Source organism: Lepidochelys kempii, chromosome 14 (genome assembly GCF_965140265.1).
Source record: "Lepidochelys kempii isolate rLepKem1 chromosome 14, rLepKem1.hap2, whole genome shotgun sequence".
Lineage (NCBI taxonomy): Eukaryota > Metazoa > Chordata > Testudines > Cheloniidae > Lepidochelys > Lepidochelys kempii.
In genome coordinates, this window is record NC_133269.1 from 18,556,064 (window position 1) to 18,572,950 (window position 16,887).

Genomic DNA, 16,887 nt, shown 5'->3' on the forward strand with positions numbered 1-16,887 from the left:
ATATTCATTCGGACACCAGCGGGTACAGAACCCAGGACCTTCAGCACCAGACCTCACGACATGAACTAAGGGAGTAACAGTTAGCTGTGAACAAGTAGCAGCTGGCTGTTGCCCCCCTTGTGGGACAGCCACTAGGGGGAGACATGGGCAGACATATACTTAGCCAGCATGTTACACAAGCATTTGCCCAGGATTCTACTTACCCTCTGGACTCTTTGGCGGGATTTCAGCCATTACTGGTTGCGCCTTTGATTCTGGTTGGAGATACTGACTGGTCAAGGAAGGCTCCAAATTTTCCATCTGCCTGACAGGTGGGACTGGGACCTCTGGAGACTTTGCCACCTGGATTTCTACCCGTTTGGTGGCAACATCCGGCACAGGGGCACTGGCTGTGTCAGCTCTCCGCTGGGGCAGCTCCGGGATCTTTGAGGTGGGGGCTTCCATCCTCCGGACAGCAGGCTCCTGAGGCTTGCCTATAGTGATCTCAGTCCTTCTTGGAGTGGGCTCAGGGGGTTTGTGCCCCAGCCCCTCTGCTCTCTTGAGGCCAAACCTTGATAACCCTGGAGTGGAGTTCTCCACTTGCTTGGATGAGATATCAATGGAGATTTCTGTTCTTCGTGACACAGGCTCAGGAAGTTTGGGTCCAGAGAGCTCCACCCTCCTCAGAGACGACTTAGGCGACCTTTGGCCTGGAGGGTCTGCATGTCTGGCAGGTGTGTCTGAATTCCTGGCACCAAGATCCTGGAATTTCTGTGTGGAACTGGATACAGTGGACCTGAGGAGAGGGTTCGGGGTCCGTCTTTGCGGCGTAGAAGTGTTCGGAGACTGGTCTACCTCCTCTACCTCGAAAGATCGCTTCAGAGCTGAAATACATGAACAGAATTCAGAATTTAACAACAGCATCTTCATGAGAGGATCACAGCACACTTTACCAATGTTCATGAACCTTCAAGACTTCCATCCCACACTCAAGAGATGGTTAAGGAGGATCAGTACTCCCGCTGAATACGTGGGGGAACTAAGTAACAGAGAACTTATGGAACTTACCCAAAGTACCCCTATGGTACTTACACAGCGAGTCAGTGCTGGAAATAAGACTAGAATCCAGGAATCCCAATTCCTAGAAATCTAACCACAACTTGAGTATCTTTTACACCTCTAGTACAAGTTATTACCTTATTAGCATTCTCCACTCATCCTGGGGGTAATGTCTTGTCTCCTGCTTTGCACAGGTGTAAATGACTTCACAAGGTACAAGGCAGCCTGGAACCAGGTCCTAATGAGGGCCTGCTGGCTGGCTTTAGCTCAGTTACACTCTGAGTAGCCAGCCAGCGCGATTCCACCTCCAAGGACGCGGTGGTACATATACAACTTCTGAGGGTCGAGTGGGTCACTTGGAGCAAAGTAATCCAAACCCACCCTCATGAAAGTGTCCAAAACAACTGGAGAAGACCAGGAAATCCCCAATAAACATACCACTGAGAGAGAAGCTGGTTATATTTTAATAACAAGGGACCAGACTCTGAATAAATCCTCTATAACAATACTATGTATTTCTCAAGAGCCTTCTACCCAAGGATCGCAATGCGCTTTTAAAATGTTCATGAATTTAGCTTTGCCACAGCTCCTTTGGGGCAGGGAAGTGCTGGTTGGGCCTCTGGACACTATTACAGAACAAACCATGATCAGCCTCATTTTACTGATGGGGAAACTGAGATACAGTGCTGCTAAGTGATTCATCCAGCATTGCACACAGCCAGCAATAACACTCAGGAGTTCTGGTTCTCAGGCTTAGGCTTCAATGTGAGCTTAGCACCGAGTGCTTTGGTTTAATCAATAGACTGCAGAATGTCTTTACACCACTGCTTTCAGTCATTCACATACTAGACCTGAGTAATCAGCCTGTCTGAGAGGCGCTACAAAGCTGCATGTCATTGAAAGTGAAATTTTCTGCTGTTCTTGCTGTCCCAGTCTCAAGGGGCCCACAGCATTTGCTCTGGCCCCTTTAACACATGGAGACAGTTTTCCCACTAAAAAGGCAACTCTGAAATCCCCGACCCAGGAATCTGTCTGGGGAAAGCCAATAAGTATTGCACGGCCCCAGAAACCTGAGTTCGCTGGACCTGCACTTCAGAAATCAAAGGAAGCACAGAGTATCCTAGCAGGCTGGGTCCATCCACATCAATCCATCTCTCTTCCATCAACTATTATTATAAACTCCTCCAACCTGATGATCCCCACATTAGCCCAGGGTCAGCCCCTGTCAGATCCCAGCCTGGTTCATGTCAGACTGGCCAGGTATGACTGACCCTGCCCACCCCTGGAGTTATCCCCCCGTTAAAGGAATAGGCACCTGAAGAGAAGGCATCAACTCCACAGCCCACAGGACCCACTCCAGTCCCTGAACGTCAGGCACAGGGAGCAAGAGGTGAACAGCACGTGCACAACAGGAGGGAAAGTGGGAGAGGGAGAGAAGAAATCATAGCTACTCTCAGTTACTCTGCCTCCCTGTGCTATGGTAATGTCCTAAAACCTACTTACTGCACAGCACCCTTAGCCAGGGGACCAGGGTGCACGGAAGAGAAACAAGCCCTGGCGTCTCCCCACCTGTCACACGCAACGATAGCATGGTGGGACAGGCCAAGGAGGTGTGGAGAAAGCATCAGCACCAAACCCTGCTTCCCCTCTGTGCATGAGCTCTGTGGGGTTGGGACTCCACTGAAATTTGGGAGCAAAAGAGGGGGGAGTCAGCATGCAGCTGCATGATCCCTTCCAAGCCTGATGGATGCTCTCACCAGGAGTAGCTGCCTAAAGCAGCGTTAGCTCCTGCTGGGTTCTCTAGTCTAGGAGCCTACCACTGTGCAATTGCAGAGACAGGGACTAAGGGCAAGAGAACTTCAGGACAGGTCAGTGTCTTTCTAGTCAGGCAATGAGTTAGGTCTACTACCTGCCAGCTCCTCCTTAGAAAACACAGGGCCAGTCTTGGAAGTAGCAGCCCTACCGTGGTGGCATAGTGAATAGGGTGGCCATCTGCCTTTCTGTAATAGGGTGGCTATTGAATGGTGCCTGCTGCCCTGCCCCCCAGATCAGGGTGCACGTACTCCCCTATCTCAACAACAATCAGGCAAAGGCCCAGGCGCTGTAATACAAATGTCCGAGTTTGGCCCATGAAGAACGACACACATGCTGCTCAGGAGCTGTCCCATCAGCTTGGTCCCATATATTCCAGAAGCAGCGGTGCTTGTCCCGACTATAAGGCAAGTATTAATTCCAGAGTGGAGGAAAGCGCCTGAACCCAGAGGAGAAGGAAGAGAGGCCTGTGAACTCTCAGACCCTCTTGACACATGTATTTGTCAGAGCAGCAGCCTCCCCACTCAGAAATAGGAACCATCTGCTCCAGCTCTCTCCAGCGTACAGGGTCAGGAAAGCGTTCCACGTGGCAGGAACTCCAGCGCCACTCTGCCAGCAGATTGTAAATGCAGCTGCTGACACGCAGCCGCCCAACCATTCGTTAGTTATGCTTATGTTCAGGAGGTTCCTCCTCCCCTCGTCATGAGCTCGAGTGCTGCAAAGTACAGGCCAGCCAACTGCTGGGAAAGCGCTTGGCTGCAATATAGCATGGTGGGGGGGGGGGGGAACGGCTGTGATGGAGATTGCACCGATTTGCTGCAGCACCTCAGTCTGAGGGGTTATCCTGCAGGGAGCTGGTGGAGCCCGGTACAGATTAAACAGCCATGCCCACACTTGGATCTGCTATGAGCAGAATGGGATTTGAGGCATGTGGCAGCTGCATGCTTTACCGGCATAATCTGCAGTGCCTGGGGTCACCATGAGCCCCACATTTCAGGAGTGGCTGGAGTTTTAGGGCCAATTCAAAGGGGAGTACAAGGGAGTCTGCTGATGTCACTGACATCTTCCAGGCCCCTCCAAGAGGGTTTTGATTCCCATTCTGTCATCAACACAGCCCTTACGCATCAGGTAGGCTGGGTTGGCCATGCTCAGAGGTAACACGTAAGGAGCGAGAGGAAGGGTACGTTACACGTTGGTGAGTGGCTGCAAGTCTGGAAGGGGACAAGATGATGTAAATTACACCACCTTCGACTCCACGAGCAGGGCTTGCGGGACTTAGAGAAGCTACGGGCCCCCATGGTGAGGTGCTGTAGGGATTAGAACCTTCTGTTTTCATAAACAGCTTCCCAACAGGGAGCCCTATAGCATGATCATGGATGCTCAGTATTCACCTGAGTGTGGCCCCAGGGCTCTCGCTTGGATGCTTTGCACTATAACCTCACCAGGGGTATCGGGAGAGTCGCTCTCTCTGGAGATCCCTCTTTTACTCAGCAGTCCACAGGACACATTCCCCCTCCTGTGAGCCTCACTCGTGTGCACTCTACCTCCCGGAGTGGGAACGGTGGGAAGCAACAGTGGCCTGGGACCAGACTGCCACTGGCAGCCTCTCCCAGTAGCCATGCAGGGGGCATCACAAGGAGGGCAGTATTCAGCAGCTGAAGAATCCACAGACACCTCTCCCCCAGCTGGAGCAGCCACGAAGGGAGAAAGGCCAGTCTGGTAGTTTAAGGCACTGGACTGGGACTCAGGAGATCAGGTTCAATTCTAAAGTCTGCTACAAGCTCTGTGTGTGATCGTGGGCAAGAGACAAACTCTCAGTGCCTCCATTCCCCTCGCTGCAGAACAGGAATCACGATTCTTCGACCTGGCCAACAAGCCAATTCCAAAGCCGTTGAGAGGCTAAGTGCATGAAGGCCTGCGTAATACACAGACAGTGCAGCGAACGGGGCCCCAGACGGACCTTGACAGATGCAGCTCTGAAGAAGCCAGGATCAAGAATTTTAGGTAGAAGCTTTGGTTATTGGGGGGGAGGGGGTGCTGAGAGAGGGAGCGTGCTGCAAGAGCTCATTAAATATCACTTTCCCCTACCCTGAAGTGATAGTTAACTATGGGCTGCTCCATTAGCATTTCTATTCCAGTAGCCCCTCCAGGCGCTGTACAAACGCAATCTAGACAGTCCCTGCCCTACCAAGCTCTCTATAGCATCACCCTGACTCCTGCATCAGTACAGCAACTCCACTGCACGCTGGGAACCCTGCTCTGTTATTTGAACATTGCACTTAACCTGCCCAGTTCATGGATTACCGCCAACTAAGATAAACAGGTGTCTGCATACTCTGTGTGCCATGCAATGAGAGACATTACTTCATGAAAGAGGTGAAGTGCCTCTTCATTTAGAACTACCACTCAGAAAGCATCAAGTCTTTATTGCTATCAAGCAGCAAATGTGCAATACGGAAGGAGGGTTTCCGAGGCACTGAGGTACAGACCACAGCATCCACATGAAACCCCCAGACCGGCACCGACTCCAATCACAATCACGAAGCAGCAATACCCTGCTTTCTTCTAGCACCCTCTTACCCAGCGTGGTCAGATACCATGATGGCAGCAGGCCATGTAAATAGATGGCAAGATCAGATGAGCTAGACTGCTTCATCCACCGCTCAAATGCAGACTGTGCTGGGATGGACTACGGCAGCTGTTTAACACAACACAGCAACACTTCAGGGCATGCAGCAGAAAAGACTCGTCCAACTGAATCTGCAGTGGGGACAGGAGGTGAGGTCGGCAGAATATCCTCTGCCCTGGCATTTAGCCAGGACACAATGGTTAAAGCCCTGTACCTGCACCTTCCAGACCTGCAAGCGGTCTGGTTTTACCTCTCATGGGAAAGACAACACATGCAGCAGCAGGGCGCCATCCAGCACTAGGCCGGGCACTGACTCAATACGGACCCAGAGGAAAGAGAATCATCAGGCTCATTTACACAGGGGAAATTAGGAGCAGAAAATACTAACTAAAGCCTTGAAAGATGTCAGGACAGTTTCCCTTCATTGTGCCCACTCCTGGTTCCACTGATGAACTGAAGGGGTCTCACGGGAGCCTCTTGCTAAAATTTCCAAGCCTGTGTTCACGAGCCTGGGATTGAAACAGACTCTCAACTGCAATAAGATCACTTTTGTCACAACCATGAAAGCTGCTGCTGCCTCTGCTCCCAACTCCCCCATTGACACATGGGGTGTGGCACGCAGCCCTGTAGCACCCCAGCAGCGCCTGGCTCTCTCCCAGCACTCTTCCCATAAATGAAATAACCACTGTCTCCCACTGATGCCATTATCCAGCGCAACAGAGCAGAGCCCCACTGCTGTGCATTAGACCCCTGCCACAGATAGGTCTTTCCATCAGCAGTCGGTGCCTTGTGACTGATCAGCTCAGCACAAGAACATTCCACCAGGGGTCTTGCAATTAAGCAGCAAGCAAACCTCAGAAGGGCTGGGAAAGGATTGTGTCAGTTTTGTATGCAGTGCTGTGAGGAAGAACACCATCTCCTAGGCTGGCAGCGTGGACTTGAGGTGAGGAACAATGGGAAGAAGCTACCGAATGTCGGGCTTCAGGGTGTAAGCTGAAGGCCTGTGGGATTCAGGAAGGCCCCTGTGGGGTTTGGCTGGAGGCATTATAGGATTTGTTGCCTAACTTTGAGGGGCAAGGGCAGTCCAGCAGAGAAGGGCTGGGAGTCAGGGGACTAGGCGCTATCTCCAGAGCACCGATTCGCTATGATCTCTCCGTGCCTCACTTATTCAAGCCATAAAGCGGAGCTAACAACATCCACCTTTGCTATAGGACCCTGAGATCTGGGAACGAAAGGGGACATGCTAGGCAGCATCTCTGAGGTATCAAGTCCAGACTACTACTGGAGGCATGATATTGGTCGGATGGACCAGCAGGGTTGGCCATACTGGATCAGGCTATCCTCTGCCCCATTCCGTACCTAAAGTGAATTATCTCTACTGGGGCAAAAGAATCCTTGTAATGCAGGCAGAGGGAAGAATTGGGAGGGATTTAATACTCCGGAGCAGCGGGTCTCAACCTTTTCAGGTTGGCAGCTCCATATTTGAAGTCAAAAATTTCCCCACCCCTCTTTTATCTCTTATAAGAGAGTGAACAATCTATCGATGGCACCAATACTAAGCCTAAATAATTAGTTTCCTGAGGCTGACAGAGAGCATTTGGCCTGTTCTCCACCAGTCGCACAGAACTTTTAGTCTTCTAAGGGCTGTAGTGCTGTGTTCGAATTCTGGGTGTTGGCTTGGCGTGGGGGTAGTGTTTAGTAGCCTGCAGCAGGATTTGCACGAGGTCAAACTAGACCATCAGTGGTCTCTCCTGGTCTTAAACTCCGACTGACTGACAAGCCAGTTCCAGCACACCAGACTCCACCCCTCTCCTCATTCAAATCCCTCTGATGAGCCACTTCTTCCAGGAAGCCCACCATAGAAAACCACATGTATTGTTAAAAAACACTGGGCCTGTTCAGTCTGGAGAAAAGAAGAAGGGGGAGCTAATAACAGTCTTCAAATCTGCAAAGGGCTGTTACAAAGAGGTGGGGCTCAATTGTTCTCAGTGTCCACTGAAGGCGGGACAAGTAGTAATGGGCTCTATTTGCAGCAAGGGAGATCTAGGTTAGAGATTAGGGAATCTTTATAAGTCCAAGAGTAATTAAGCTCTGGAACAGGCTTCCAAGGGAGACTGGAATCCCCATCATCATTTAAGACAAACCACCTGTCAGAGATGGTCTAGGTTTACTTGGTTCTGCCTCAGTGCAGGGGGCTGGACTTGCTGACATCTCAATTTCCCTTCCAGCCCTACATTTCCATGATGAGAAGATCTGTGAGCTGTACAGTACTGTATAGGCCCAGGTGCATATTAGAGGTGATGCAGAGCTGCATTGCCTCAGTGGAAAATCTAGGAAGAATTCTACCAGAGGCTCCCTCATTGGTCACTCAGGGGTTGTCGTACACTTCAAGGACACTCCAGGAAAAAACAGATGGTCTGCAACTGCACCTGGCTGCTGCCCAGGAGAACGGGGAGAGGTTCTTGTGCCCTTCCTTCCTTAGGCTCCTATAGGGCAGCCGAGCAAGTGCTAGCCCCATGCTTAGCTTCGTGTGTGTGCGCTTTCAGGCAGACTCGGTCTTGCTAGCTAGGTCTTGTGAGCCACCACCACCAAGCGCATTGCTGGTGAGCAGCAGCTAATTCTTGACGAAATCAGCAATGTCCTATTCAGAACCGTAATTAAAAATAAAGGTCCAGACTCAAAAGCTTTTCCAAACTATCCAAAGCCTTCAAGTCTCCAGTGCTGGGCTGGAGAACCCAAGGGCATCAGCTTTTCTGCCATTTTCTTTCCTGCTTTGTGCCTCTTTAATGATTAACTCCTTTTTCCCCTAATCTCTATTTTAAAAAAGTTTGATTCAGGTCATTAACCTGCTAAACCCAGGGTTGTGAGTTCAATCCTTGAGGGGGCCATTTAGGGATCTGGGGCAAAAATTGAGGATTGGTCCTGCTTTGAGCAGGGGGTTGGACTAGATGACCTCCTGAGGTCCCTTCCAACCCTGATATTCTATGATTATTCTATGATTCTATGAGTTTTGGATAAAGGTACAACAGAGAATGGGAAAGGAGAAAGTAGGATTCAAATCTGAACTGCTCCCTCCACCATTCTCTCTACACAAGACAGCTGTGGGGGTAGGATGGAAGTAGGTCAGATGAGGACACAATCATTACCCGCTGCCACTGTTGTGACAGACAGTACCGCAGTTCTGTGAGCTGGGGGTTTTAAACCTTGCTCATCACTATGATGTCTGAGTGCTTCAACCTCTATCTTATTCCCTTGGACCAAGCGGCCTACTCATGTAAAGACAAATGTGTCTGGAAGATCATACATTCCAAGGTAAATAATGTTCTCCCAACGAATGTGATAGCAAAGGAAATGGCAACATTTTGATGAGTACTGGAAAGTTTTTTTATTTAGGCAATACTCCATTTGTGGAACTCACTCTGTGAGCAGGCTGCAAGATTTACGTTCCTTTTCTGGTAACATGCTGTCTATGCCAACAGCACCACCAACCACCATTTCCTAGCCCACGGAAGTGTATTGTGAAGCTGACTCAATGTTTCAGCAGAGTTTAGTCTGCACAAAAAATCACCAGCACCGCAGGAATTAAAGATTCTGGAATCAGAATTTCACTGGCTACTTAGCTGTTGACCAGCACAGCCAAAGAGAGGCTGCGGTGCAATTATGCTAGTTCTGCAATGCTGACAGAAGGATTCAATAGAGTTTGTCAAACTCACCAGATTAGGATTTGGGACAAGGCACGTGGGATATACTCTAGTTTCCCAGAGACATCAAAGGGAGTTCCACAAGCAAGTAGAGGGGAACACGGCCTGATAACTACTGGGGGATGTTCTCTGGCCTGTGATATGCAGGAGGTCAGAGTAGATGATAACAATAGTCTATTCTGGCCTTGAAAAAATCTCTGAACTTGCAACTTTCCCTCAGGTGAGTAATCCCATGGAAGTACTTAGGTGAGGAGGAACAAACAACCTGTGTGACTAAGGGCTATAGGTTCAGACCTATAGGGCTCAATGCTCCAATGTTCTGACTGTTTGAGCCATGATCCAGCAAAGCATATGCCAAAATCAGCCCTTCCAATGGCATCACTCATGCACTTCAGTGCTCTGCTGGATCGGGGCCTGAGTGCTCAGTTTGTTGCAGGACCCAGTTGATATGTACAGTCCTAAGGGGTGATTTACAGACTCATTTTTCTGTACCATAAACCTCCCTGAAAGTTTCTGGAAACCAGAAAGAACCTACCCCATTAAACCAAGATCAGACCAAGGGGGAGGGGGTTAGGCAGATAGTGGTCTGAAAAGGCCAGCTGAATGTAACAGAAAACAAAAAGAAAAGGAGTATTTGTGGCACCTTACAGACTAACAAATTTATTTGTTTTCTTATGCTCATCACTCTTCTATAGCTCTTTTGGACCAGCCTGTAGAACCTCACAGCCCAACCACAGAATTCCACAGGATGGCTCAGAATTCCTACATGGCCCAATTCAAGTCCACCCAAGTCAATGGGCGACTTCCTGCTGACCTCACTGGGCTCTGAAGCAGGCCCACAGAAAGGATTCAACAGGCTTCGAGAGATGTTTCTCTAGAACTCCATTGGTTTCATCCCTATTAATCACTGCAAGCCTCTTCCATAAAGAGGAGCAGGAACACCGGGTCGTGAAAGCAGAGAGCTGGTTGGTCCAATCAAAGAGGTTTTCAGACCAGCCCAGGAATGCAGAAGACGGCTCCAAAGATACAGAACAAACTGTGCTGGGCAGCCAGCTACAGACTGCTGAGCAGCGCAGGAGGGACCCACCCCAACTCCACTTTAGTCTTGGGCAGGGCAAGTATTCCATGTTCCTGGGGTGAAGGAAGGAAAATGGCTGTGACAAATGGGCCTTGCATTTCTGCCCTGCAAGCAGAAGCACGTTCCTTTGAGCAGAGCATGCTTCTAAAGCATCCTGGGGCTCAAGATCACCTTGGCTTTATGACTGCGTTAGCCCATTGCTCAAACTTTCACCTTCTCAGCTTCCCTGATGCTTTGCTTGCCTCTTGTTCTAGCTCTTTCCTGCTCAGCGTCACCACGCCCCTGCACACAGCAGCTGAGCAAAGAAAAGGGCAAGAGAGAGAGTGTGGAAAAAAAGACCTGAGGAAGCAAAACAATCCCAGAAAAAACAAAAACAAAAAAACCCATCAACATTGGAGAGTTTAAAAATAGCCTGCACAGCCCGGAGCCAAGAGAAGGGAAGTAAACAGCCCGTGTTCCAAAGGACCCGCCTCCTGGCTTCCTGCAGGGAAGTTGGCTTACTAATTAAAACAATAATAGCCAAATAAAGGCCAATGCCGCAGATCAGCCTTGCAGGCAGGCCCTGTGTGTTAGTCCTCCTGGGTGCCTCGCACAACACCATACCAAAGGGGCTGCGTCTACAGATGCGTTGCACAGTTCTCCCACCACTGCATGGCTAATACTTACAGGGCCAGATTTTTAGAGGCAATAAGGCACTTAACTCCCCTTTAAAATCTGGTCCTTTGCCCCTATGTAGCCCCCCAAGTCCTTCATTTCCCAAGACATGGATTCATTTATATGTGGCCTAATAGCAGCACATTCCACCAACTCAAATTCCTGACTTTTCCCTGCAGCTTCCATTGTATTTTTCTTCCCTACCTGTGACAGGGCAGAAACCTCCCTGCTCCAACCTGCACTGCAAATCAATCATCAACAGCACTGACCTCTCAGGAGCACATATTCTGCACTTATTCCACAAAGGGACTCACCCTGAAGACCTTAGGCAGTTTCCACAATATCACTGTGTGTTAAACTGCCACCATGTTCTGCCCCAGAGGTGGCTACATTTTAGTGCTGGGTGAATTATTTATGTCTGTATGCATTTTGTAAAGCCTCTGGCATGAAAGACACTTGTAAATGTACATTATTGCTGTTACCTGTGCAGGATGCAGTGTGCTATTGTATGATGACTGGCTGCCTTGTGCTCACTCTCTCTAAAAAGGACAGCATGTCCATGATAGTATGAAGAGACAATAGAATCTCTTTCTCCCCCTTCTCCCCTGAAAAGCTGTCTGTGTTTGTGTTGACAATGCAACATCTGCATAAGGCCAAGCAACATTCAGCCACGAAAAAGGTGTTTGTTTTCTGGTGTGTTTTTGTTTACCCGGTTTAAAAGATAACATGAGCAGCTCCAGCTCTGCCTAAGTGTTGGATTCTGCCCTGTGTATCATCAGTCCTGGAGAGGCTTCAGCAGAAAATTCTTCTAGGAGCACCAACTGCCATGCACATTGGCATGCCCTTTGCAATACCCTTGGAGGGGATCCATCTTGATCCCCCATCTGGGCTTGGCTAGCGAAGCTGTCCTGTGCAGAGGGGGAAGGGAGCAGATCTGAAACCTCACCCTACCGTCCCAGCCCCAACTCAGGGACTGGCTTTGTGAGGGTAACTGGGTGGTCAGAGCTTAAACAATCATGATACTGAAAAAAAAAAGAAACAATCCCCCCAGTGTGGATTCCCGGGGGAAAAGCAGCTCTCTCTCCAAAAGCGGCAAAGAGTCCTGTGGCACCTTTCAGACTAACAGACGTATTCACCCACAAAAGCTTGTGCTCCAATATCCACTTCATCAGATGCATGTCTCTCTCCAAGGCACCTTGCTGTAATCAGCCTAGTTTACAACACACAAATGCAGCAACTCTTTGCTCCTACAAGGAAACTCGTGTTCAAACAGAAAGTCGGGGCACAGCTTCCTTTAATACAGTAAATGGTAACGTTTGTGTATGTATGTGTTACTTGGTCCTTGGAAAATGCTTTGAAATATGTACGGGAACAGATTTGTATTGTGGGTTTAATAATTTCCCTTCACTGCTAATGCTCTCTCCCACCAAAAAAATCCTTCTGTAAGACCCACTTCCCCCCCAAAGCCTTCCGACCTGGCGGTTCTCAGCTTTAATCACTCCACATCCCATCTCGATGGAACTGTTGTCTGTGTTTCTCTGATCTCTACTAAGGCCTGATCCTGCAAACACCAGTGAATGTAGAGAAGTGTCACTACAGAATCTGATTCTGCCACCTACACTTGCGCTGTGCGGCTCCTGTAAGCATCGTGCCCAGTAACGTGAGTTGGCAGGACCGGGCCCTGTGATTGTGAGTACGTTGGCACAGGAAACTTGTCTTGCTCTATGACCGTGCATCACGGTAACTGTGCACACTGCAACCTGAGTGATGAACAATCATTTTTGTGCATCTCCCAGACCATCTGCCTCTCCCACTGCTGCATGGAGGTCATCGTAATGCTGACTTTGCGACAACTCAGGCATGCCTGTCATCACACACCATGGAATCACAAGCTAAGAATTAGGATCTTCCCATGAGGGTCACACAGAGAGGGAAGTAGGGCTGAGCCACAAAGCTCTGAGAAAATCCCACTCATTTACAAAACAGACAAATCATCAAAAACAAAGTCGGGGGCAAAGCCCAGGGCTGTATGCATGAAAGTGCCTTTCTTCCAGAGTGAAAGACTCTCTCTGGAGCATGATCCAAACTCACTGAAGTAGACGGAAAGATTCCCATTGACATCATTGGGCTCGTTGGCCCCTGCCCTCCCCGCCAAGCTTCCTGCCCCTTGCCTGCAATACAAATCTTTGCTGGGTTTTCATTAGAGAGCTTCCTGCTCATCTGTTTTCTGCTACGTGAAATAATGTCCGACATCAAACACCCCGTTTTAGATGTGGGGATAAAAAAAATCTCTGGATGACACCTGTGAAATGGGGAGGCTAACATGTGTGGACATGTTGTAAACAAAAAGACACCAAGTCCCAGCCAAGGTGATGCCGTGGACAAGGAAACCTCTGTTTACAAAGCACTGAAGGAGACCAAAGGAAACAAACAGAAAGGGATGCCGTTTCCTACAGGACCTATGCTAACTGCTTTGCAACCTGGCTCAGGCTCTGCAGAGACTGAAGAACTGAAAGGAGAGGCGGCTGCTTCCCACTAAACATCCCGCACTTGATTTCTGTAGCCTCAGAGTTATGTTTGTTTGCTTGCTTAAGCACTGAAAGCTCTCATTGCATTTTTAGACACACGAGACTCTTATGGGAATAAGCCAGAGCCAGTTAAACTGTTTATTTCAGAATATACAACGGTATTATTCCAAAACATTGATTTTCTTTAAAGGGCTACCAGATGGTGAGCTGGGGTTCCCAGGGAGGGTGAGCCATAGAACTGAGGTCCTACCCATTCACGGTCATTAAATATCCCAGGACACTTGTCACCAGACTGGCAGGATGTTAGCACCAGTTTTCTGGCCATATTTCAGCTTGAATAATTACATTCTTACACTTCACTAACCCCTCTACATTCAAATGGATATGACATGACAGGTGAAGTAAAAGGCTATGGAAAGAGCTTTTGGAATATTAGATATGTTAATAATGTGCATGCAGGTCATTCACAGCTCCCCTCCAACAATACTGTGAGTTATATTTGTGTGATGGCTGCCATCTTGGTAGACAGTCCAGGGATTGAACTGGGGACTTCCAGAGCTAAAAGTGTAAACTGCTACAGCTTGAGCTAAGCTCCCTAGAGGGTGCTATAACAAAGTCACAGCTTTTGTGGCTGGGACATAGAAGGGAACCTGGAACAGATACTCACCAGTGAGTTACGCTTGTATGTGCCAAGAAGAGCACAGAACATCTAGTTTGGACTTGACACGCACTCTAAAAAACAATGAGTTATAAATGGTTGATGGTCACCATAACACTTAGGTATGCTGCTTTGCAAACGTTCACTGACTGATCCTCAAAGCACCCCCAGGAGATATTCTGATTCTCAATTTACAGACAGGGAAATGGAGACAGAGGAGTTCAGCAACTTTCCCAAAGCGACTGAGTGAATCAGCATAAGAAACAAGAACAGAACTCTGAAATTCCTGGATCCTTTTCTTGGGCTTGGATCAGGAGACCACATCATTATCCTGCCCAGCCAGCCTTGCTGCGACACGTCCATATGATACAAGGGCTTGGTGTGGTAGAATAGCATCAAGCAGCGTGTGTTTGGGATGGTCACATTACTCTCAGGACTTGTCCGTACAGCAAGCTATTGGCAGAAAATCACACTATGAATCAACAGGGCGTCAGCTTGCCACCAAGCAACGTCCCGTCTGGACATTATGCAGTAGTCACTTGCTGTGCAGCCAAGCCCTCCGTTAGAGTACACACTTCATAATGCCTTTTACCGAGTGTCCAAACAGAGCTGAAATGGCTTCAGTGTAGTTCCCAGGCTGATACATGGGTTATATACAACAGTTTAAGGTGATGGACTGATTAACATTAGGACCGCTGTAAAGTGAGGGTCGGTGAGAGCATGTAAACAGAAAAAGACAAAACGTAGCGGTAAATGAAATCGCAGAAATCTCATCTAAACCAAACATCTCCAAGCAACATTTCACATGTGTTCATTTAAATTATGATGATTACCTGTAATAGCCCGTGCGGTACACTCAGCCATTAGGAACCATTGCATCATTGTACCAGATGCCTATTTGAATGTGGAAAAGCAGAGGACTAATTATGTTCAAGTATTAAGAACAGCAACAAACGGCTCCCAGATTAAGTCAAATTCAGATCTTGTCTCTTACTGTACTGGATAGATAAAAAGGCTTTGGTCTCGATTCTCATCTTGGGAAAGTCATTTCACCGGGGCAAAATGCTACCAAATAAGAATGGGAGCACTTTACACCTATTTTGTACTGGTGTAAGACAACGGAAAAAAACAGCCCCTTGGATTTTATTCCCAGCTTTGACATCAACTTGCTGGGGGACCTTGGTCAAGTCATTTCCCTTATCCATGCCTCAGTTTCCCCATCAGTACAATGGAATTGCGATATTTCCCTCCCTCACAGAAAGGTTGTGAGGCTTAGTTCACTAATGTGCTTTGAGATCCTTGGATTGACGGTACTAAAGATCTGCACAGTTATATTCTAGAAAGTCAGGGGTAGAAGAAGGCTAAATTCTGGTGATGTCTTTTGAGACAACAATTCTCTAGGAACAAAAAGAAAAGGAGTACTTGTGGCACCTTAGAGACTAACCAATTTATATGAGCATAGGCTTTCGTGAGCTACAGCTCACTTCATCCGATGCATAAAAGTGGAAAATGCAGTTAGCTGTAGATCACGAAAGCTTATGCTCAAATAAATTGGTTAGTCTCTAAGGTGCCACAAGTCCTCCTTTTCTTTTTGCGAATACAGACTAACACGGCTGCTACTCTGAAACCTCTCTAGGAACGGTATGGGATTACCCAATTTTCACTAGTTGTCTTTGTAAATTAAGATGTGTTTAAAGATTTGGCTGATTCACTTAAGCCACCCTTCTCCCTGCAGCAGAAAATACCATGATTGTGCTGCAGATTTTTTTTATTTTGTTTCTTCATTGGGGACAATGCTGTTTTTCCAGAGATTATTTTTTTAACCTCGCCTGTGTCTTTAAACTATAGTCAGAAGGTCACCTGCATCGTGACCACTGTTGTGCATCAAGCAGACAGCATCAACTCGTATTTTGGCAATGCAGTGCTGGGCATATGTGGGGAAACAGCCACAAAGGCTTGACAACAACCATTGCTCTGGACTGTCCAGCAAGGCTGAGGCTACGTGTACCTTACCGCTTACGTTGGTATAATTTAGGTCGCTCAGGGGTGCCAATAAGCCACTCCCCTGAGCAACATAAGTTACACCGACCTAAACAGCAGTGTGGGCAGCGTTCTGTCAGTGGGCGAGTTTCTCCCACCGACATAGCTAACGCCGTTTGTTGGGGGTTGATTAATTAAATGAACGGGAGAGCTCTCTCCTACCGGCTCAGAGCAGCTACACTGGAGAGCTTACAGCGGTGCATCTGCACCAATGCTGTACGCTCTTGAGTGTAGCCATAGCCTGTCTCTCTTGTCTAACGAAGCTAAAGGTCCCCTGTCACATCAGAGGCAGACTCTGCTGACAGATGCCATCTCTGATGCGAGTCATATATCCTGAGGGGAAGGCGTGGGTGCAAAAGAAATGTCAAGACCACTTATGGTAGGTGGCTGATCATGGAGCGACAGGGGATTAATGCCAGGTTCTGGAAAGGAGATTTCATCACCCTCAATAGTTTAAATTACTCAATCTTTGTTTGACAACGTGTCCTAACAGGCAGAAGTGCCACCAAGCAGCTTTGAGCAAGCTTGGGAAGAGGGAGGGTTTAACCGATCTGTCTGGAGCCAAATACAGCGCGGACAGGAGCTGTACAAGTTCCTCCACCACACAGTTCTGCTGGTGCCCTTTGAGCTTCTGGCTATTCCGATCCTGGGGACCCCACCCACACGCATAGAGCTCCGCCACTGCCCCTCAGTCCTGGCCTGAGGGCCCCCACAGCTTTGCCAATGCCCCCTAATCTTGCCCTGCTGTA

The 16,887-nt window shown here is 48.5% G+C and overlaps 1 protein-coding gene across 3 annotated transcripts in view; it reads right to left on the reverse strand.

Moving 5' to 3' along the window:
- The window catches only part of SEPTIN9 (septin 9), a 260,220-nt gene that overhangs the window by 115,371 nt on the left and 127,962 nt on the right, over nt 1–16,887 (reverse strand). For all 3 annotated transcript variants that reach the window (XM_073312122.1, XM_073312124.1, XM_073312123.1), the window contains one exon: nt 204–863. In XM_073312122.1, the coding sequence (XP_073168223.1) occupies nt 204–863 (660 nt within the window). The remainder of the gene's footprint in view (nt 1–203; nt 864–16,887) is intronic.